Source organism: Emydura macquarii, unplaced genomic scaffold (assembly GCF_026122565.2).
Source record: "Emydura macquarii macquarii isolate MOO-44397 ecotype Brisbane River unplaced genomic scaffold, CSIRO-AGI_Emac_v2 contig_3108, whole genome shotgun sequence".
NCBI classification, from domain to species: domain Eukaryota; kingdom Metazoa; phylum Chordata; order Testudines; family Chelidae; genus Emydura; species Emydura macquarii.
In genome coordinates, this window is record NW_027133245.1 from 6,637,857 (window position 1) to 6,660,540 (window position 22,684).

The window sequence follows — 22,684 nt, forward strand, 5'->3', positions numbered from 1 at the left end:
TCCTGAAGTTTGTGTGGGAGGGGAAGCAATAAAAAATGGCTCTTCTCTGTGCTAGTGAGGGTTGCTGCACCCAACGAGAGATTCACCTGTGGGAGAGAGCAGGCAGTGTTCATGTTGCTTTCTTACACCCAACCCTGGGTTTATCCAGGACAGGGAAGCTTTAAAATGCTGCCAACTCTTGGAACCAAACTCATGGCTTCTAACAGGCATTTTGCATCATGTCAGCACCTCTTCATCTCCCATTTTGGGTTGAATTTCTGCCAACATCTGTCTATACCAGACACTGTGCTGGTAAAATTAATTGGGCCCACCAACTGCAAAGGTATTGGATAAAATAGTAAAAAAAAAAAAAAAAAAAAAAAAGAGAGAATTCAACATGAAACTGATATTAAAAATAACTTCTTTTGCCACTTAAGTCTTTCAAAATCAGGGATTGCCAGCACCTGCTTCTGGAAATATCCCAAAATGCACTGTTGCTGGTCATGTCACAACCAACCTGATCCCTACATATTCTAGCACTGGGATTTTCAAAGACATCTGCGGGGATGAGGCACCTAACTCAGTGTAAAGTCAGTGGGAGCCTATGGGAACCAGTAAAGTTGGGTGCCTTACTCCTTCACTTGCCTTCGAAAATTTTAACCTTGAGCATGGAGCTGGACTATTTTTGAGTTGTGAGGGGAGGATTTAATTTGAATTTTTACTGGATTTCAAGATTTTGTAAAGTTGTTTAATTTTTCACAATGAAAAATAAACTCTACAAAACTAAAGCATTTTCCAGGAGTATGCAAATGGCACTTACCTGACCACCTCCACTGAAAACTCTCACACGCATACACCATAAAGGTGTAGATTTCAGTAGGGTTTGTGGTGGTTGTGACATAGTTGTTACTATTAAACATTTTTACAGAATCATTGGGACTTTATAAAGAATTGCAGGTCGTTTTCCAAAGATTACAATCAAATTTTAACAAATGTGTGAAAATAAACAAAGGGAAGGGCCTACATACCCATATAGGAGGGAGAGGGAGCGTAGATGATCCCTTGCATCCCTCTAAGGTCTTTTTGCATTGTTGGTAACCACATAGGGAAGAAAACAAGCAAGGGACTGCTATTCCTATCACCATGCAAACGTGGGTGGACAAGGAAGGGGAACAGGCAAGGTGGGTGGTAGTAAGATGTAAGCAGAGGTTTGAGGCTGCTCCCCTCAATGTGCCAGCTGGGTCAGTTGAGGCAATGTGGACGGGAAAAAAAATCTCCTGCTGGCTACAGGCAGACAGAAGGGAACCATGAAAGGAAAGAGTCGTAGAGTCTTAAGGGATAGAAGGTTGATAGAGAACAAGAAAAATAAGTACAGAGAAGAGACCTTAGACCTGGAAAGAAAGAAGTTATGGGTGACTTTTATAAGGAAATTTCAGTGGAGTAAAGCAATGTATTTGCTGGGATGTCTCATAAAGCAGGCTCTCGTGACCCCTGGTTTTGGAACATACTATACTATTAGACACCCTTATTTGTTTCCTTTGTTTCAACTACTGTTTACTGTGTATAGCGTGTTAATATTCTAATATTTTTCTTTTAATTTTTCTTCTTCTAAGCATGCTGCACAGTTTAGACATTTAATGTTCATATTATGTGCTTAACCCTTTTACTGAAGACATGTGATCTTGTCCTGCTATGGTTCCATAAGCACAGCTCTCACTGGAATTTTGTGTATGGATCAATAGTAGAACTTGGCCCATAGACTGTAACTTGTTACTTGAATTTTAAGATTTTTTTTTTTAAATAAAAAAATATTTTGCATAGTTTGATAGTTATGTGAATACATCACATTATCAAATTATCAGCTGCTCTGACAAATTCTTACTGCACCTCTTTACTGTTTCTAGTAGCATGAAATAATTTGATTGACAGCTTTTTTTATGTTCTGTGCTTGCTTTCCATGCTTTCTTTTTTTGGCTGTGCCAGGAGACAAGCTTGCTAGTGAAGTTTTTTACATCTTTCAGATGGCTTGTGACCTGAACTGTACAGCAGAAGGTATCTGCTGAGATCACATAATTTATTGACAGATTATGAGATCTGAAATAAAACATACAATTTTAGATTATTTTATTAACTCTTCAAGAATGAACATTTTCTTAGATGCCTTTGTGACCGTTTTGTTTTGTTTTGTTGTGTTATCTGTAAGTACGCAGGGTACTTCAGCATTCTAGTTTTGGATTTGGGGCTAAATTGTTGCTTGTGCACCTGCCGTGCACCGGATGGGGAGTGATGGTCTGGGTGCTGCTTCAGGCGATTGACAGATGTCAGCACTAATAGAACAGTAATAGTAGGCAAAACATCTGTGATTTCCTTGTAAAAACACTGCAAGACTTGTAAGCTTCCCAGGCCAGAAACGAAAAGTCACCTGCTGAGGTTGTCCTTATTTCAGAAGACGTGCAGCTGGATAGGCTCTCACCCATTCATCCTGCTGTTTTCCTGGAGTGGTGAATGTGACTTAAATCGAGACATGAAATTCTCCCTTTCTGTCATCTGGGAAAATTATATTGTCTACCAGCAGGAAAGGATAGTTTTATGGGCACACTTTCTGAAGGTTGGCTTCTGGCCCAAAACCAAACCAAAATTTGACACATAAAACCCATTTAAACCAAAACTGCTAAGTTTCACATTGCTCAATTTTTGTCTGTGTTCATGCTGTGGAAACTTCCTCTGGGACAGGAGTTGGACTGTTGTGAGACTCCCAAGTCACCAAATCCCTTATCATTCATTGTTACAAATATCTGTCAATCAGTGAGGCAGACTCCAGACCATCTATCCTAGTCTGATATGTCTGTCCTGCAGAAACAACCTCTAAAGGCAAAACGTTTTCAGGAAATGGAACTAATTTCAGTATGTATTGTTCTTACTTAAATTTAGTAGGATTTTATCATCACTTGATATTTCACTCCCTCACTCCTATGCATGTCTCTTCATGGTTGAAATTCCATGATTTCAAAAAAATCACTCTACTTACATCTGAATAGTGTGCTTCTAAAAATATAATTAGAAAAACATATGCACAGCATAATTAGGACAAATGGTTTAGCCACAATTAGCATTAGGTTGACGACAATAGAAAATAATTTCTTAATTTTAAATACTTTATCTAGAAGTCTAAACAATTGACGTTAATGGCCAGTATTTATCACTCTTAACATCTGGTCTTAATGGCTAGCATGTTGTCAGGGCGGTCTGCTTAGAGTAACACAAATATTATTACGATCAACTAAACATTTAAATGATTGGCTGTGGTTATTGAGCTACATTTCAATGTGGTTACAGAACTATATTTCTGAGGGAATTTGAAGTTTCATAAGTAAACAAATTTGTTTCAGAAAAGGAGCATAGTGCCTTTCAAGGAGCTACATTTTTGTAATTTCCACGCCCCCCAATTTTTTTATCTTTTGATATTATTTCCTCTCCCTTGAGCTCGAAGACCCTAATAGTGACATCCCTCTTGGTTAATAGGGCTTGCTACTCATCATAGATTTTTAGGCCAGATAGAACCTCCTGCACAACACAGGCCATAGAATTTCAACCAGTAATTCTGGCAAGAAACCCAGTAACCTGTGCTGGAGCAGGAGCATGTCTTTAGAAAGACATCCAATCTTTAAATCAAGGTTTCCAATGATGGAGAGTAGAGAATCTTCCCGATGCAGTCAGTGCCCATATCATGAGTCAGCAATCCAAAGCCATATGAGGGGTGAACTCAGACCCAAATTTTAATGTTCCTGTGGCAGCGCATTGTGCTACCATTAAATTTCCAGTCCAACAAAGGTTTTAAAATACTTTCAGAATTATTTTCCCACCTCCATTAAGCATCACCAGACAATAAAGTTCACATACATGGAAAAAGTACAGAACTGCAGCATTTTATGAACTTCTGTCTCTTTCAATTTCTTGAACCAGGTGGCAACTATGACAGCCAGTTTGATGTGGACAAGGGCACTGGAACCATCATTGTAGCTAGACCTCTTGATGCAGAACAGAAATCAAATTATAACCTGACAGTAGAGGCGACAGATGGAACCAGATCTATCAGCACCCAGGTAAAGGATTTCTAATAGTGTTTATTAGAATAACTTGTGAATAAAGAACTTGTAGCCATTCTTTTTCTGGACATACATATGGTAAGTATAAATTAGGGACTGCATCTGAAAAAGGAGTGGATTATGATATTGATACTGCCTCAGTGTTTGGCAGCTGAAGTGGAAAGGTTGTGTGTAAATAGATAAGTACAATTTGAATTAACAACTTTCAAATTATTCAAGCATTATCAGCGTAAATGAAAAACAGGGACTCAGCCTTACAATGATTCACTTACAAGAAAAAGATTAATAATAATAAATAAATAATTTTTAAAAAATCAGCAACTTCCAGGAGTGTTTCCGTGAGACATTAAATAAATAATTCTAAATCACTTTAAGATCTGTGGATGGAAAACTCTCAGTATAGAATCGATATCAGTGTTATTCTGCAACACAAAACTAGCTGCAACATGTTCTGAGCCAGATCTTCCCCTCCTGCATTAAAAAGCCATGGAAGCAAGTTCTGTCTGATGACATTTCAGTGAACATATCCCTTTGTGGAGATTGACTCAAATCATCCTTTCAGGGGAGATGAGGTTTGCCACCTGTGGAAAAAGGTGTAGAGCTTGAGGATCCATGAGAGGCCATGTGTCTCTGTACCAGCTCTAGCTTGCTTGCAGGGAGTTCTTGGCTTGGCAGTCTTTGGGGAGGTTATGTGGAGAAGAAAATTCTGCCTGTGGCCAGAGAGGGTATGATGTGCATCTCCAGAGCCCTGCCTAGTCTCCTTCCCCAGTGTGGACCGGGCTGCACAGAGCGCCCTCCGCTAGGTCCAGGTTGCAGTGGACAATTCCATGGAAATGACTGAGCCCCCATTCTACATTGAAGGGATTAGATGCGCTCGTGGAAGACCCATGGATTGGACTGGAAGAGTATAATATGACTCTCTGTCATCTGTAGTTGCTCCTCGGTTAGATCATGAAGTATGCATCACTTATAGTTATCTTTTATTTTCAATTAAATGTGGAAAAACTCCTTAATGTAAAGTATAGGTTGCACAGTTAAAACAGAAATGTCAAGAAAAGCTAAAGTGAAGGATTGAATACCATTTCATCCCTGCAGCATTGCACACTCCTGCATGCATTTATGGCTCACATGTTATAACACAAACAGCATTATATTAAGCTACATAATACTTGATCAAAAAGTGAGAGCTGAACTTACTACATATGTACAGTGTAGAGACCTAAAGTTGCTGTTGAAACCACAAATTTAGCATTATTTTTACTTGTTATTGCAATCTTTATATATTAAAAATGTCTTTTGCATTTCCCTCATTTTTTAAAAAGAGAAAAAAAAATATTTCTCCTTAATGTTGGAATTTAAATCAGGAGCATAACTGCTTTACATGACTTCCACAATACTTAAGGGTCCCTAAACTCTAGAGGGAGAATGTAAGAGTTGCTACTGCCACCAGGAAAAGTGCAATCAAACTTTTTGGTCCAGATCCTGGGTTGCATCTTGGACCAGTTCTTGGACCAGTTCAAGAAGGGACAGATGTAAAGGTAACTGAAAGGCATCTTCGTCTTCCTGAACCTAGGGAAAGAACATTCAGACAGAAATCGCAGTACCCTGAAGACTAAGTTATGATGGCTGCTAATGGCCCCAAAAACCATTTCAGCAACTTGGGTTGTATGATTCTGTTCTGTGCTGCTTAGATGCAAGTAGTCGTTCACCATTGTGTTTAAATGAGCTTTGTAAAACAAAGTGAACTTTGTAAATACTTCCTTTACAATCGCCCAAAGGAAAATTGGAATGGAAGTCATTAATTTGTCTTATTTTTTTCTCTAAATTCATGGATTGCTTTTCATGTGGTTTTCTTTTGTCTCTCGCTCTGGCCTTTCCCATCTTATCTAGAGTTGGCAGAAGCAGAGGTTGTGGTTTCTGTTGCAGGAGAGCACAAAGTCTTCCATTTCATTATTTTTCTGTTTCCTCTGTTGGTGGAATAAGTATGGTGTGATCTGTCCGTGCCTAGGGTAGCCACCTGAAAATGCCAAGGTCAGGGCAGGCTGTAAAAGGAGAGCAGATTCCCTCAGCACTGCCCAGGGTAGCCATCTGAAAATGTCAAGGTCAGCTGTAAAAAGAAAGCAGATTCTCCCAGCACTGGTGGGTGACACTGAAGTCAGATTTCCCAGTCAGCCACAAACAGTGCTTTTGATTACCCACACTGGTTATCAAGAAGCCAAAATAAAAATATACACATTTTACTGCATTTTAGTCTCCGGCCCCCAATCAGCCACTAGGTCCAGTAAAGAGACCAGTTATTTAAAACTCTATGCTCTTTACAAAAAAGGTTTCTCCTGACCCCAAAGGGTCAGCCACAGCACCAGATCAATATAAGTTTAGATCTTACCCAAAATACCACAGTGCCAGTAAATAAAACTAAAGGTTTATTGTAAAAAAAAAAAAAAAAAAAAAAAGAAACAAACTATAAGAAAAATGCTAAAGGATTAAATCAATCAGACACATACAACTGATTTGAAAGTCCATATATCTCAGGTATCTAGTAGAATTATGGAGTTTGCAGGCTTGTATAGTCCCTCTGGTATACATCCAGCACCTGGATGGGTCTCAGTCCTTTGTTTCACAGCTTGAGTTCAGTTCAGTTGTAGATGAGTTGATCCAGAGGTAGGCTGGAGACTGAAGATGACTGAAGACAGAAGACTGAGACCCATCCAGGTACTGGATGTATACCAGAGGGACCATACAAACCTGCAAACTCCACGATTCTGTTAGAAACCTGACAATTTGCCTGATACTGAAGTTAGGCTTACCGTCCTGTAATTGCTGGGATTGCTTCTGCAGCCTTTTTTAAAAAATTGGCATCACATTAGCCATCCTCCAGTCATCTGGGACAGAAGCTGATTTAAATGATAGGTTACATGCAACAGTTAGTAGTTCTACAGTTTCACATTTGAGTTCCTTCAGAACTCTTGGGAGGATACCATCTGGTCCTTGTGACTTATGACTGCTTAATTTATCTAATTGTTCCAAAACCTCCCCTACTAACACCTCAATCTGGGACAGTTCCTCAGATTTGTCACCTAAAAAGAATGGCTCAGGTTTGGGAATCTCCCTCACATCCTCAGCTGTGAAGAACGATGCAAAGAATTTATTTAGTTTCTCTGCAATGGCCTAATCTTCCTTGAGTGCTCCTTTTGCATCTTGGTCGTCTTGTGGCCTCACTGGTTGTTTAGAAGGCTTCCTGCTTCTGATGTAGTTAAACATTTTTTTGCTGTTACTTTGAGTTTTTGGCTGGCTGTTTCTTCAAATTTTTTTTTGGCCTCCTAATTATATTTTTACACTTCACTTGCCAGAGCTCGAAATTGAAGAGTGTCCATTAGTAGAAACTATTAAACAGGTGGTGCGTGAACAAAATGTTCATTGGCTTTACTTTGGTTACATCACCTTTTCAGAGCTCACTCATCCTTCTACTCTCTCTCCTAATCCCTGCCCAACCCAAATGTACCAATCTATTTAAGAAAGTCCACAGGACTAGCATTAACAGGGTATGTTTCAGGAATGCATCCTCACATTTGATTTCACTGAAGATCTCTGTGTAGTTGTAAAGCTTGTCTGTTTCACCAATAGAAGTTGGTCCAATAAAAGATACCACTTCATCCACCTTGTCTCTCATTTGATTTAATTCCCCTGAAAATGAAAGTTATTTATAACAACCAATGTGAAAATTGAGTTGCACTCTGTTTAAATCACGACATATTTAGTAACCGTGATTATAGTTTAAATGCTAAAATTGTGCTGGATCTTTGTAAGAACTGATGAATAGTAAGTGAACTTTGATAAGCACAAATAAGTTAACTCATAAATTTGAATACTGTGTGTGTGTTAAGAAATGTTAAGGGTAAAAAGCCTCCATGGACACCTTTTGACACACAATATACTTTGACTAAGCACTTGAATACAAAAAGTAGTTTATCAAGCCTTGATTAATAGTAGTTGTTTCAAATTTAATCTTAAATTTAGCTTGCAAAAGCACATGACTTTATCAAATTAAAGTCTATAGAACAAATAAGAAATCAAATATATAGCCCCATTATGTAAAAATAACCAATTGTGTCTGACTTCTAAACTAGAAGGTTTTGGCTGGCTGAAAGCCATGAACATCTGTGGCGCATTTGACTTTTTCATGACTTTATTTAAATTGCTTGTTTGAAAAATATCCAGGCAGTAAGCGTGAAGCTGTTAGAGTTTCTTATGCAGCTAAATGCTGAATGCATGATGCACAAAGAGAATAAACAAATTCCAGGCCTCCTGTAACAATGTTTGACAGTGGTGGAGATGACTGGGAGGAATAGCATTAAAAAAAATCAAATGCATTCAGAGTACTAATCCTTCAGGATTATACTGTTTTGGCCTTAAATGGGAAAGATTATTCATGGAAAATAAGAATAAATGCATGAACTACTCAGCTGATGTTTATGAAAAATACTGTTTAAAGCTACAGCCACTTGTAGTCTTTGGTATTGCTATCCATTTTTCAATAAAGTAGAAGTAATAGATAAGGTAGTTTAAGGCTAATTGCAGCAATTTACTTGTTGTTTTTCTAAAAACAGAATATTGAATTTTGCTTTATGTAAAATGTATATGTATATTATTTTTTGGAGTCAATTTAGGAATCGGGATAGAATGCTGCTCATTGATTAAATTTGCATTTTGCTTACAGTCACTACAGATGCTCCAGAGAGATGCTCCTTGGTAGTAGAATAAGGTTACTTTATCTCACAATCTTTAAATGCAAATAAAGACTATTCATGAGCAAAATATAACTGTAGATATGATTATGAGTATGAAGGAGAGAAAATGTTTGTTAAGCTACATAAGGAAACAAGAGGGTAAACCAGTAAAAATACAAAAGGAAAAATAATTGTTTTAAAACTATATGTTATAAGGGTGAATGTGTTAAAAGATGAAAAATTCAAATATTTTTTGTGGATGAATATTCTCATTTTGCAGTTTTCCTTGTTCTGGCAATGACATTTTCTCTATCGTTTCCAACATAGTCAGTATATTCCTGTCTTAATTTAGCTGTCGCCTATGATACCATTAATAGGTTTTCATCCTTATATTCCAACTTACTTTCAGCTCTCTGGTTCCCTAGATCTGCATGCACAGATCTCATTGATGTCAGCAGGGAATATGTGTACAGCTCAGTAGTTTCATAAGGTCATTTAAATGCCTCTGTAAAATCATTTGATGTTCTGTGGTTTGAGACTGCTTTATTTCAAGATCCCAATCTGATTTATTAGCATCAAGCATTTCTATGGTATGCTCCTGCAATCTGCAGTTTCTGCCTCAAACTTTATTATATTTAAAGCAATTTTATAATATTTTCTTTTAAATGTAACCTATAGCCTAGTCTCTGCTTTACATAGTTATTTTTATTATATTATTGATTTCATTTTAAGATGGTATCATACAAAATTGTTTGTGTTTTATGTTGTGCTTACCATGAGCCTGCGTTTTCTGGAGTGGCCTCTAAAACTACACCTATAATTTTTTTGCATTCAAATTTTGTTTGTGTAAAAATGAGGACCTGAAAATTTTACGTGAAAAAGTTGTTTGTAAAAACTTGTCAGTCCCAGGTAGAGACTGAGTTGAAATAGCTTTGAAAATTTGATCCATGTACATTTTTTATTTTTATTTTTACACTGCCAGAGACACTGAATGCTGCCATCATGGAAGTAGGTAGACACAAAATAATAACCTTAATGATTGAGAAGTTCTTCCTAAAAACTTATAATTTAGTTTTTACAACTCTACAACTAGGCCATACATAAAATTTGAGTCTTAACTTTTTGGGCTTGATTGTGACTTGACTGATGTTTTGGGCCAGAAAAAAGAGCAAGTGAGGATGTCTCAGTAGCCCTGCGGTTAAAGCATACGCTTGGGAGACCCAAGTTCAAGTCCCTGCTCTAATGCTTATTATTTATACACAGTGGAACATCTTCAGCAGGAGAGGTTGAGAGAGACCCATAGCGGGATACCTTATATAGCTCAGTGAATAAGTTATTCACCCGGAAAGTGGGAGATGTAGATTTATATCTTTGTTCTACATTAGGCAGAAGGTGGATATAAACCTTTGTCTTCCATGGGCAGGGTGAATGCTCTGACCACTAGGGTATTGGGTAACAGCGGACATGTTCATCTCCTTGTGTTTCTTTAAAATTAAAATGGAGAAGGGGGGCTTAGGCACATAACTCCAGGAGAGTGTTTGCAACTGTAAATCCTGAGCAGAGGGAGGTGCCTTCCTTTGGCCCACATTTAGGTCTGGTCTACACTATAGACTTCGGTCGGTATAACTACATTGCTCAGGGGTGTGAAAAATCCACAGTCTTGAGTGACATAGTTAGACCAACTTAACCTCCGGTGTAGACAGCACGTTGTCGGAGGAACAGTTTCTCCCGTCAATATAGCTGCTGCTTCTTGGGGAGGTGGATTAACTATGCCAGTGGCGTAAAGCGTTTTCATTAAAGCGCTACAGCAGCACAGCTACATTGATGCAGCTGGGCTGATGCAGCATTTTAAGTGTAGATCTGGCCTTAGGCACCTAAGTCTTTCTGTGTGGTTTGTAGTCCATACTGCTCTCCTTATTCTTTCCTATTGTCTGGTTTTAAGCAGCTCCCCACTCAGTTTGCTGGCTTTTGTTCCCTAACTCTTCCCATGCATTATATATATGCATACATATATATAAACACTAACCTGGGTACCTAGCCTGGAGCTGTTGATTCCATTAGGAGTCAGGGTGCCTAAATGTTAGATGTTGCAACTCTGTGTCTAAGTTCTCTTTGAGGAACCAGCCCTAATTTGTTTAGTTGGTAACCCTTTTCATGGCTGGAATTAAAGTTGATATGTTCAGTTCCATAGCAAGATTTGAGCTCATATTCAGCATTAATAATGTAGTAATTATTATGGGGATCATCCTTGATAAAGACGACTGTCTTTTAGTGAAATGTTAACCCTGAGGTCCCTTCTGCTTGTGTTATTTGGTAGTACCTGAGGAAGTTAAAAATGATAATCCTGATATTGTGCTCAACTATCCCCTTCTCAGTTAAACTGGTTCTAATGTTAATGGCTGTGGGAGTGAATGCTGAGTGAATATTTGCTTGCACAATAGCAGCATTACTGATATTTAACTCAGTACTTTTGCACAGTGTTTTGAGATACATTGAGCCAGATACTGTGCCCTGCTCTGTCCCCTTTGCATTGCATTGCTTGGGCAGTGCACAGAGGGTGAAATCTGGCCATAGTTTCCCCACTGAGATTCTGCCAATTAGGCATGTGAAAACCTACAGCACGATCCACACGGACTATAATATATCAAAGAACCACAGTTACTGTAGAATAAGTAAACTTTATTTTCATTGTATAGTATACACAAATGGTTTTCATTTAAGAAACCTCTCCTTAAAGATTTTTAACTGTCTGGACTTCTGGTTTTATTCTGTGCATCTTTTTTCCCTCCTCATTCCTGAGTGTCTTGTTTTCTTCTGTATTTTCACCGATATTTATCAGCATGATCTTTTTTCAATTGTATCATTTCAGGTATACATTAAAGTGATAGACACAAATGACCACAGGCCTCAGTTTTCCACCTCAAAATATGAAGTCATTATTCCTGAGGACACAGTACCACAGACAGAAATTTTGCAAGTCAGTGCCACCGACAGAGACGAGAAGAATAAACTAATTTATACAATACAGAGTAGCATTGATCCCATCAGTCTCAAGAAATTCCGTCTGGATCCTGGAACCGGCTCTCTTTATACTTCTGAAAAATTGGATCATGAGGCCATCCACAAACATATTCTTACAGTGATGGTAAACAAACATACCTGTTATTCTGCAACAGACAACATGCTTACCTTTTCCACTACAGTTAGAATGCTTTTGATATACATTTAGATCCTGATCCTGTAAAAATTTACATATGTGCTTATCCTTACACTCGTTGAGTAGTCTGATTTATTTAAATGGTAAGGATCGAGGCCTATTAATAATTCTGCTGTTTGTAATGCACCCTCTCACAAATTGGATTAGTAATAGTGTTAATAAAGCCTGGTGCTAATTATTAATAATGTGTTTTATTGTTTTAGGTGCGAGATCAAGATGTTCCTGTCAAGCGCAACTTTGCTAGAATTGTCATTAATGTTAGTGACACAAACGATCATGCACCATGGTTCACCAGCTCTTCCTACGAGGGACGGGTATATGAGTCAGCAGCTGTTGGATCAGCGGTACTCCAAGTAATCGCATTAGACAAGGACAAAGGGAAAAATGCAGAAATTGTGTACTCTATTGAATCAGGTATATCATCAGTCTCGTAAATCCTTATGTAGTTTAAAATTGACTTTGTCTGGTCATATTTGGCCTAAAATGTAAGTATGTTAAAAAAGGCAATTAAAAATCAAAGGCTAATATAAATGTTTCTATAATGTTTCTATAAAAAACCCACAAATTCAAATAGACATATTATTACATCCTAAACATTATTTCACATTATTATTGAGCACCTTAAAGTGAAAATGACAAGGAACCAAATAGAAATAAGTATGAAACTAACTCATCTGTTTTTTGCTGTCCAAGAGGAGAAAATTGAAAAAACATTACTCTTAAGGGAGCATAAATATTATAATTAGTGAAAAGTAAATTAGATTTTAAATGCATTTTAATTTAATTACCTAAGGTGTATTTTGTAAAATAAATAAGTAAACGGTTTAACTAAAAAATATTGGGCCAGACTCCTGGAACTGGCTCTTTGATGTGTGTTACAACATACAGGTGGAGTGCACAAAGGTCACTTTAAATCACCTTCATGTTCCTGCAATCCATGGAGCACTGATTGGTTTCAGCCTAGGAGATGTAGCGGCTCTCAAGCTATCCCCCACTACGAGGTGGTTTTAAAAGGGGTGGGAGTTTGTTATACAAAATAGTGAGAGCTAGTCAAGCCTTTGTAACTCTAAAGCTGAGCTAAGAGAAACAAACTCAACTTGGAATATTTAATACTATTGTAAAGTCAGTCTTACGATCTGGAACTTGGAATCTTATTAAGACTTTACTATCTTATCCTGGAATCTTATTATGACTTTGCTATCTAAATTCAGACTTTGCTATCTAAATTCAAAGTTTTCATAAACAGCTGCCTTAGACAAATCCTCAATATCAGATGGACAGAAAAAAAATCACAAATCCTTGGGTAGCCAGTTAACTTGGATTTGCAACTGTTTCATGCAAACAGAATCTAGGGTTCGACCACTTATTTTTAACCTCACAGTATCTCTTTTAAGACATTACTTTGTCCATTCCTTTATTTAATTAATTACATGTCTTCCATTTATCCACAAAGCAGTGAGAGCATGGACAGCAGGCTTCCCCACCCTGACTTGCCAGTGTTTCTCACCCTTACATGGGGAGATCATTGGTGGTGGTAGTTCACTTTACATGCTTCTTCAGTCCAAGGCCTGTCTTGCTGGCTTCTCTCCTGAGGTGCCCACAGTGGTAATGATAGTAATTTTAAGAACTGAATGCCATAGGAACTAGACTGATGTCACTAATTCATTTCATTTGGTCTATCCAGCATCCACCAGTTGGTAATGTCTTTTGGTAACCCTAATGAATTAGACATGAATGGCTCCATATCCCATTGCCAAGCTCCTGAACTATCCAGTCACTACATGCTGCAAAATGAATATGCTCGGAGTTTACGTTAGCAATTAAAAAAAAATGGAGCTAAATTATTTTCTAGCTTTACAAAGTGTTATAAAACAAAAATCAGTATCAAGCATCTGAAACTTTATTTAAAAGTGCAAAAAATACCCAAACTCTGTGATTAAGATATGATTTTGTATGTGACAAAGTATTTTGTTCCAGACATAAAAGGATTTTTAAACCATATAGATTCATTATTATAATTTGAAAAGATATTCCTGTTGCTGCAATTTCATTCAAATATGAAAAGCCATTGTAACTATAATATAATACATGCTTTATTTTCATAATTTTTAAAGCAAATTTCTGATTATGATGCTCTAAGGAGGAAAACCTTAAACTTATGATAAATTCCTTTAAATGTATCAATTGTCTTCTATTATTTGTATAAATATTACGTGTTTCCTAAGGCAATATCTAAGTGTTCATGAAACTCTACTCTTGGCTTACCTAGATCAACAGTGCATTCCATTCTGAGTGCCAAAGCATTTCAAGAAGAGAGTTTGAACATTCTCTCTCGTCTCCCCTCACCCCATCTCTCCAGATTTTTGTTGGACTAAATGTTAAACTGTATCTTAGTTAAGATTTTTATAGAATTGTCCACCACCAGGAAGCATTAGGGTTGATGTCCTAAGCATATGAAATGAGCATTCCTTAAATGCTTGTAATGGCTGATGGGATTTGTAATGGGATATTCTAAGAATGTCACTGTGCTTAGAGCCTTAACTAACAGAAAAGATAATATCAACTGCCTACTCACATGCATAATTCAAACATTTTAAATAAAATATTTCCCTGTTGAGAACATGGGTTTAGTAATATTCGCTATATTTGCTGTCCTCCATAATTAAACTTTTAAGGAACCACAAATTCTAGTCTAATTCAGTGCATGTGTTGAAATCTTATAGGCTATAAAATCCATTACAATTTCTTTTCTTAAAGGGCTTATTCATAACCACTTGTTTTCAGCTGTTATATATCAAATTGCAATTGGTAATATACAGAAATTTGTCATTTTTAGCACAGAGCATTAACCTATTAATTAGTAGCAATTTAGGGGATAAAATGTTTGCTCTAGTTCTTTTGCTCTCTATTCCATGCCTTCATCACTGCTTTGTATCTTTGCCAGTCTCCTGCTGCAGTTTTAGCTTATTCTGATGTCATTTGGATAACTTTCAATTCTGCTTCTATTATGTGTTTCCATATTATCCATTGGTCTCCCTCATCACCTCTTGTCCTGGTGTTCCAGTCCAATGCCTGTCTTGTTATGTTATTTGGGTCTTTCATCCATGTAAGTCCTAGACATTCCCATTTTGTTCCATAATTTCCTGTCCTATCAATTTCTGTTTCATTCTCCTTCAGAATTCTTCATTTGTGATTTTTTTTTCTGTCCATCTGATACTGAGGATTTGTCTAAGGCATCTGTTTATGAAAACTTCAAATTTAGATAGTAAGGTCTTAATAAAATTCCAAGTTTCAGTGCCTTATCATAAAACTGACTTTACAATGGTGTTAAATATTCAAAGTTTAGTTTGGAAGGCAAGGTTTCTGTTTCTCTTAGCTCAGCTTTAGAGTTACAAAGACTTGATTAGCTCTCACTATTTTGCTTTAATGTCTTCATCAGTTTCACCTGTTGTAATGATTCCAAAATATGTGAAATATCAGACCTCTTCTTTGTTAGGCCCAGAAAGTGTTGTTGGTGTTTCTTGTTGTGTTTTGAGTCTCATGATTTTAATTTTCTTTGTGTTGATTTTCAACTCTGGAAATCATTTGTTTTGGCTTGCTTGTTTCTGTGGGCAAGTTGATGTCATCTGCAAGATCAAGGTTCTCTAACTTCTTTGTGAAATTCCATTGTATACTCAGATTGTTCAATTGCCTTTCTTATTACCCAGTCCACTACTAATAAAAAGAGTGTGGGTTACATAAGACATCCTTGTCTGATACTCGTAGTAACCTCAAATAACTTAGTCAGTTCACTGTTACGTATTATTTGGCATGTCATTTTTTTCATAAATGCTCTGAATGATGTTCACAAATTACTGAGGGATTCCACAGTGTCTAATTCACCAAGGAATCTTTAATTTAGAAGTAATGATTTAAAGGACATTTGCATTAACAATTAATTGAGGTGCATTAAAAGCACTATTCTTTCCCACAGACACGGCAATTATTTTTAGTTCCTAAAATATAACTATAGTGCTACTAATATCAGTTCCTAAATATATATATTTTTATATTTAATGGCTACTTGATTTGCTGCTGATTTAATGGCTGCTTGAACTCATTAGAAAGGTTGATTTAAAGAAGCAACATCACCTGTAATTTTGAAGGTTATAGAAAACTTGGCATGTTTTAATACAATCTACATTTCTGCATTTTATTTTAGGCCTGGACAACTTTCCCGGTTATGTGAAAGCAAAGTATTTTAGAATAAAACAAAAGTTAGTGCTAACAAATCTTTATAGGAAAATCCCAGATGACTAGAAATTCTTTTAGATTAAAATTAAAAAACATTAATACCTCCCTTGCTTTTCAGCGTGTACCCATTTTTTTAGTATATGGCCAGCTGGGCACAGACTATTAATTTTTTGTACATTTATCTTTGTCGTTCATTGTTAACTTTTTCTTTTGTTTTGTTCTTTCCTCTGCAGGGAATATTGGAAATTCTTTTACTGTCGATCCCATCTTGGGCATTATTAGAATTGCAAAAGAACTAGATTGTAATAACCAAGGAGAGTATAATTTGATGGTGAAAGCAACAGATAAAGGAAATCCTCCAATGAGTGAAATAACTTCTGTGCATATCTTTGTCACAATTTCTGATAATGCTTCACCAAAATTCACACTGAAGGAATATTCTACAGAAGTCACTGAAGGTGCCAATATTGGAAGTTTTGTTGGAATGGTTACTGCGTATAGTCAGTCTTCTGTAGTGTATCAGATAAAAGATGGTAATGTAGGTGATACCTTTGATATCAATCCAAACTCTGGTGTCATCACCTCTAAGAAGATACTTGATTTTGAAACTTTGTCTTTTTACATGCTAACTGTTCAGGGAACCAACATGGCTGGGTTATCTACTAATACAACTGTTTTGGTGCATCTTCGGGATGAAAATGACAACTCACCAGTTTTTATGAAGTCAGAATATACAGGACTCATAAGTGAATCAGCTTCAATTAACAGTGTAGTTCTAACTGACAAGAATATCCCATTAGTAATTCGAGCTACAGATGCCGATAAAGAATCAAATGCTTTGCTCGTTTATCAAATTGTTGAACCATCTGTCCACAAGTATTTTGCCATTGATTCTAGCACTGGTGCCATTCGTACCATAATGAGTTTGGACTATGAAGAGACAAACATTTTCCACTTTTCCGTACAAGTACATGATATGGGGACACCACGTTTATTTGCAGAATACACAGCTAATGTTACTATTTATGTAATTGATATCAATGATTGCCCTCCCATGTTTTCAAAAGATTTGTATGAGACATCCCTTTTGGTGCCTACATATAAAAGAGTGAAAGTCATCACCGTAAATGCCACAGATGCTGATTCAGGACCTTTTTCACAACTAATTTATTCTGTCACTGAAGGTAACATTGGAGACAAATTTTCAATAGACCCTAAGACTGGAACTATAACAGTACAAAATACAACTCAATTAAGAAGCAGATATGAATTAACAGTCAGAGCATCTGATGGGAGATTTGCAAGCACTGCATCTGTAAAAATTAATGTGAAGGAAAGCAAAGCCAGTCAACTCAAGTTCACACAGAGTTCCTACTTTGCAACAGTACAAGAGAACTCCACTGAGGCGAAAACAATAGCTGTTATTACTGCTGTAGGGAATCAAATAAATGAGCCTTTGTTTTATCATATTCTAAATCCAGACAGTAGATTTAAAATCAGCTACACTTCAGGAGTTCTTTCAACCACAGGAATACCATTTGATCGTGAACAACAAGAATCTTTTGATATAGTGGTAGAGGTGACAGAAGAGCATAAACCATCAGTAGTTGCACATGTTGTGGTGAAGGTCACAATAGAAGACATAAACGATAATGTTCCAGTTTTTGTCAATCTTCCATATTATGCTGCTGTTAAAGTAGACTCTGAAGTAGGCCATGTTATTCGATGTGTTACAGCAATAGATAAAGATATAGGGAGTAATGGAGAGGTACATTATTACCTTAAAGAACATCATGAACACTTCCAAATTGGGCCCACTGGTGAAATCTCACTCAAGAGACAGTTTGAACTGGACACGCTAAATAAGGAATATCTTGTCACAGTGGTGGCAAAAGATGGAGGAGAACCAAGTTTTTCTGCTGAAGTTATAGTCCCAGTTACCGTTATGAATAAAGCCATGCCAGTTTTTGAAAAGCCTTTCTATAGTGCGGAGATACCTGAAAACATCCAGTTGCATAGCCCTGTTATCCATGTACAAGCAAACAGCCCAGAAGGACTTAAAGTGTTTTATAGTATCACAGATGGAGATCCTTTCAATCAGTTTACTATCAACTTCAACACTGGAGTTATAATTGTTGTTGCCACTCTAGATTTTGAGTCCCATCCCGCCTATAAACTGAGCATACGAGCAACTGACTCACTAACTGGGGCTCATGCTGAGGTGTTTGTAGATATAATAGTGGAAGATATAAATGATAATCCTCCTCTGTTTACAAAGCAATTTTATGCTGCAATCCTTTCTGAGGCATCTGTAATTGGAACATCTGTTGTACAAGTTAGTGCTACAGATGCTGATTCTGGAACAAACAGAAGGATTTTCTATCACTTGGTTGAGAATAATAGCAAGAGTCACGAGTATTTCCACATAGATAGCAGCAGTGGGCTCATTCTGACAGCAAGAACTTTGGATTATGAACAGACTCAGCAACACAAATTACTAGTAAGGACAGTAGATGGTGGAATGCCCCCACTGAGCAGTGACATCATTGTAACTGTCAGTATAACTGACCTCAATGATAACCCACCATTATTTAACCAACTGCTTTATGAAACTAAAATTAATGAACTGGCTACCCATGGACACTTTGTAACCTGTGTACAAGCCTCAGATGCAGACAGTTCAGATGTAGACAAACTGGAATATTCCATTCTGACAGGCAATGATCACATGAATTTTGTAATTAATAGCAAAACTGGCATCATCTCCATCTCAAACCTACGCAAACACACCCTGAAGCCTCTTTACAATCTTAATGTGTCTGTGTCTGACGGGGTCTTTAGAAGTTCAACTCAAGTACAGATAACTGTTACTGGAGCCAATTTACATAGCCCTGTTTTCAGTCAGAATGAGTATGAAGTGGAATTAGCTGAAAATGCTCCATTGCATACCTTGGTTACTGAAGTGAAAGTGACAGATGAAGATTCAGGGACTTATGGCCAAATCACTTATCATATTGTAAATGACTTTGCCAAAGATAGATTTTATACTAATGAGAGAGGGCAAATATTTACCTCTGAAAAGCTTGACCGTGAAACACAAACAGAAAAAGTAATTTCTATTCGTCTAATGGCCAAAGATGCTGGAGGAAAAGTTGCTTTTTGCAGTGTTAATGTGATACTCACAGATGATAATGACAATGCACCTCAATTCCGAGCAACAGAGTATGAAGTGAATATTGGATCTGATGTTCCAAGAGGAACATCTATCACTAAAGTTTTGGCATCTGATGCTGATGAGGGTACAAATGCAGACATTACATATTCAATTGAAGCAGAGTCTGAAAGTGTTAACGAGAATTTGGAAATTGATCGTTTGTCTGGTGTAATTACTACAAAAGAAAGCTTAATTGGTTTAGAAAATGAGTTTCTAACTTTCTTTGTTAAAGCAATGGATTGTGGTTCCCCCCAAAAACAATCAGTTGTTCCTATCTATATTAGAATACTCCCACCAGAAGTGACTCTTCCAAGATTTGCAGAGCCATTTTATTCTTATACTGTTTCAGAGGACATTCCTATTGGAGCTGTGATTGATATTATACATGCAGAGCATAATCAGACATTAGTTTACACTCTGATTAAAGGGAACACTCCTGAAAGCAATAGGGATGAATGCTTTGTGATTGACCGACAAAATGGAAGATTGAAACTTGAGAAGAGTCTTGATCATGAGACAACTAAGTGGTATCAGTTCACAGTGCTAGCACAGTGTATGAATGAAGGTTATAATGTTGTTTCCTCAGTAGATGTAAGCATTCAGATAAAAGATGCAAATGACAATAAACCAGTTTTGGAGTCCAGTCCATATGAAGCATTCATTGTGGAAAACATGCCAAGTGGAACAAGAGTCATCCAAGTGAAAGCAACTGACTTGGATTCAGGACTCAATGGACAGGTTACGTATAGTTTAGATCCATCACAAGAACTGGAAATCACAGAGTTTTTTGCCATAAACATGGAAACAGGTTGGATTACCACCCTCAAAGAGCTTGACCACGAGAAGCGGCATAAGTACAAAATTACAGTGGTTGCATCTGATCGTGGTGAAAAAATTCAGTTGTCTTCTGTGACAGTTGTTGAAGTTACTGTTACGGACGTGAATGATAATCCTCCACGCTTTACTGCGGAGATATACAAAGGGACAGTTAGTGAAGATGATCCCCCTGGTGGTGTGGTTGCTATCTTAAGTACTACTGATGCTGATACAGAAGAATCTAACAGACAAGTCACCTATTATGTTACAGGTAAAAATTTAAAACATGTATTAACTTGAGTTAAAAAGCTACAATGAAGTGAAGTATCACTTAGGCTTTAAAAAGATTAAAACATATTTGAAATGGGACATCTATGAGGCAAGAATTTTTTTTAAATGCATTATAAATAATTCAGACAAAACTAAGTTTTTAAAATATTTCAAAAGCCATCAAGATGCACCATTTTTCTTTTATGTAGTTTGCTTAAAAATGGTTTCATTAGAATGCATTTTGTTTTTGTGATATTTATATCTATAGGAGGAGATACTTACATGGAAATAGTGCAATAAAAATCAAACAAAAATTCCATAATATGATAGATAGAATATAGCTTAAATTAATCTTCAATAGATTTTTAATTTTTTTTCCTGTTTAGTGTAACTGTTTAGATATGTTGTAATACTACATTAATCACCATGGCAACATTAATAGCTAATACTGAGTGCACTTAAATTCTTTGTATGTATGTTTATTTAAAACCTGATTTAAAATACTATTTTTGCCAAAAAAATCAAAATTTTCTTTTTAATAAAAGCCGTTATGGGTGATGGTTGGGTTTTTTAAAGATTTTTCTTTTCTCCTAAATAGTAGAATTATCACTCTTTCTTTTTCTTTTTCTTTTTCTTGAATGACATATTTTTTGACTGTTTAGGAGGTGATCCTTTTGGACAATTTGCAATTGAAAATATACAGAATGAATGGAAAGTCTATGTCAGAAAACCTCTGGACAGGGAAGAAAAGGACAACTACCTTCTAAATATTACAGCTACTGATGGGACCTTTGCAACAAAAGCTGTGGTTGAGGTTAAAGTCCTAGATGCTAATGACAACAGTCCTGTTTGTGAAAAGGTAGGCTTGAATTTTACATGAGCAGCCATTTTCAGTGTATGTACACTTTCATTGTAAAGATCCTCTTTATCTTAGGCAACCACTCAAGAGACTGACAAAAATTGGTTGCTTTATGGAGGTGACTTTCTAATAAATGTGGAGCTGAAATGTATGTTGGGCCACTAAGACAAGAAGTTGCTGAATAAGGGTGGTCTCTTGGGTAAACCATAATTTAAAAACTCCTAGGGCTGACTCAGTGACCTGCACATCTGCTGTGTGGAGGATCAGAATACTATGAATTGAATTTCAGTTCTTCATTTCCGATGTTAATGAAGGCATTACAAAGATAGAGCAAGGAGAGACCATGTTTTATGCTGCTACCATGGCAGTGACAACTTATTTCCAGAGGAAGTGTGTCTCCAAAGAAGTCCCCTGGACTTGGCAGGATGATACTGCTGTACACATCCTAATGGAGGTGGTGTTAAAAGAGTGCTGTGCTCAGTGATGCAGGAGCTTTCCTTGATAGGAGTGGAAGGGTTGTACAGCCAGGGAAATTGCACTGTCAAAGTCCTAGAACTCTGTAATCCATATGTATCCCCAAGCTTGCTGACAAAGTCATCTCCCTTGCCACTTTTGATTCTCTCCTAAAAATTTACTTCTGCCATCTCATCTATGAGATCTCATCTATGTCTTTAAAGCCTGTTTGTTTTGTGTTTTTGGGCAATATGACCTATCAATAGCTTGAGATAGGAAGTTGAATGAAATTCACAACACAAGGGGTGTGGATGTCAGGAAATAATTAATCATATGTTCAGGTGTTTGGAGCTCTTGGCTGTGCCTTGGCACACAGAATCCTTGAGATTGTGAATGTCGGTAATAATTAATTACCTCACTGAATAATTAGAAAATCCCATCTTAATCATTTTCAGGTGCTTCGACCTGTGGTTCAATGCTCATATTCCAGAATCCCCTAACATCAAACATAATTTCATCTGTCCCTGTCCTCTTTTCCCCATCCCTATTAAGTAGCACTTCTTTAATACACTTTTACTCTTTCAATGTTACTTTAAAACCTTTTAGGCTTTATACACTGATACTGTTCCAGAGGACGCCCCTCCTGGCAAACTGATCATGCAGGTCTCTGCTACAGACGCAGATATTCGTTCCAACTCAGAAATTACTTATATGCTACATGGCACTGGAGCAGAAAAATTCAAGCTCAGTCCCGACACAGGTAACATTCATAATATATAATATTACATATAGAACTGCAGACACTGCCTT

At 36.9% G+C, this 22,684-nt stretch overlaps 1 protein-coding gene across 7 annotated transcripts in view; it reads left to right on the forward strand.

Moving 5' to 3' along the window:
- Positions 1-22,684, forward strand: part of FAT1 (FAT atypical cadherin 1) — a 138,869-nt gene that overhangs the window by 86,272 nt on the left and 29,913 nt on the right. For all 7 annotated transcript variants that reach the window (XM_067530618.1, XM_067530619.1, XM_067530613.1 and 4 more), the window contains exons 7-12: positions 3,943-4,082; positions 11,682-11,957; positions 12,233-12,443; positions 16,496-20,563; positions 21,225-21,421; positions 22,481-22,634. In XM_067530618.1, coding sequence (XP_067386719.1) covers positions 3,943-4,082; positions 11,682-11,957; positions 12,233-12,443; positions 16,496-20,563; positions 21,225-21,421; positions 22,481-22,634 — 5,046 coding nt within the window. The remainder of the gene's footprint in view (positions 1-3,942; positions 4,083-11,681; positions 11,958-12,232; positions 12,444-16,495; positions 20,564-21,224; positions 21,422-22,480; positions 22,635-22,684) is intronic.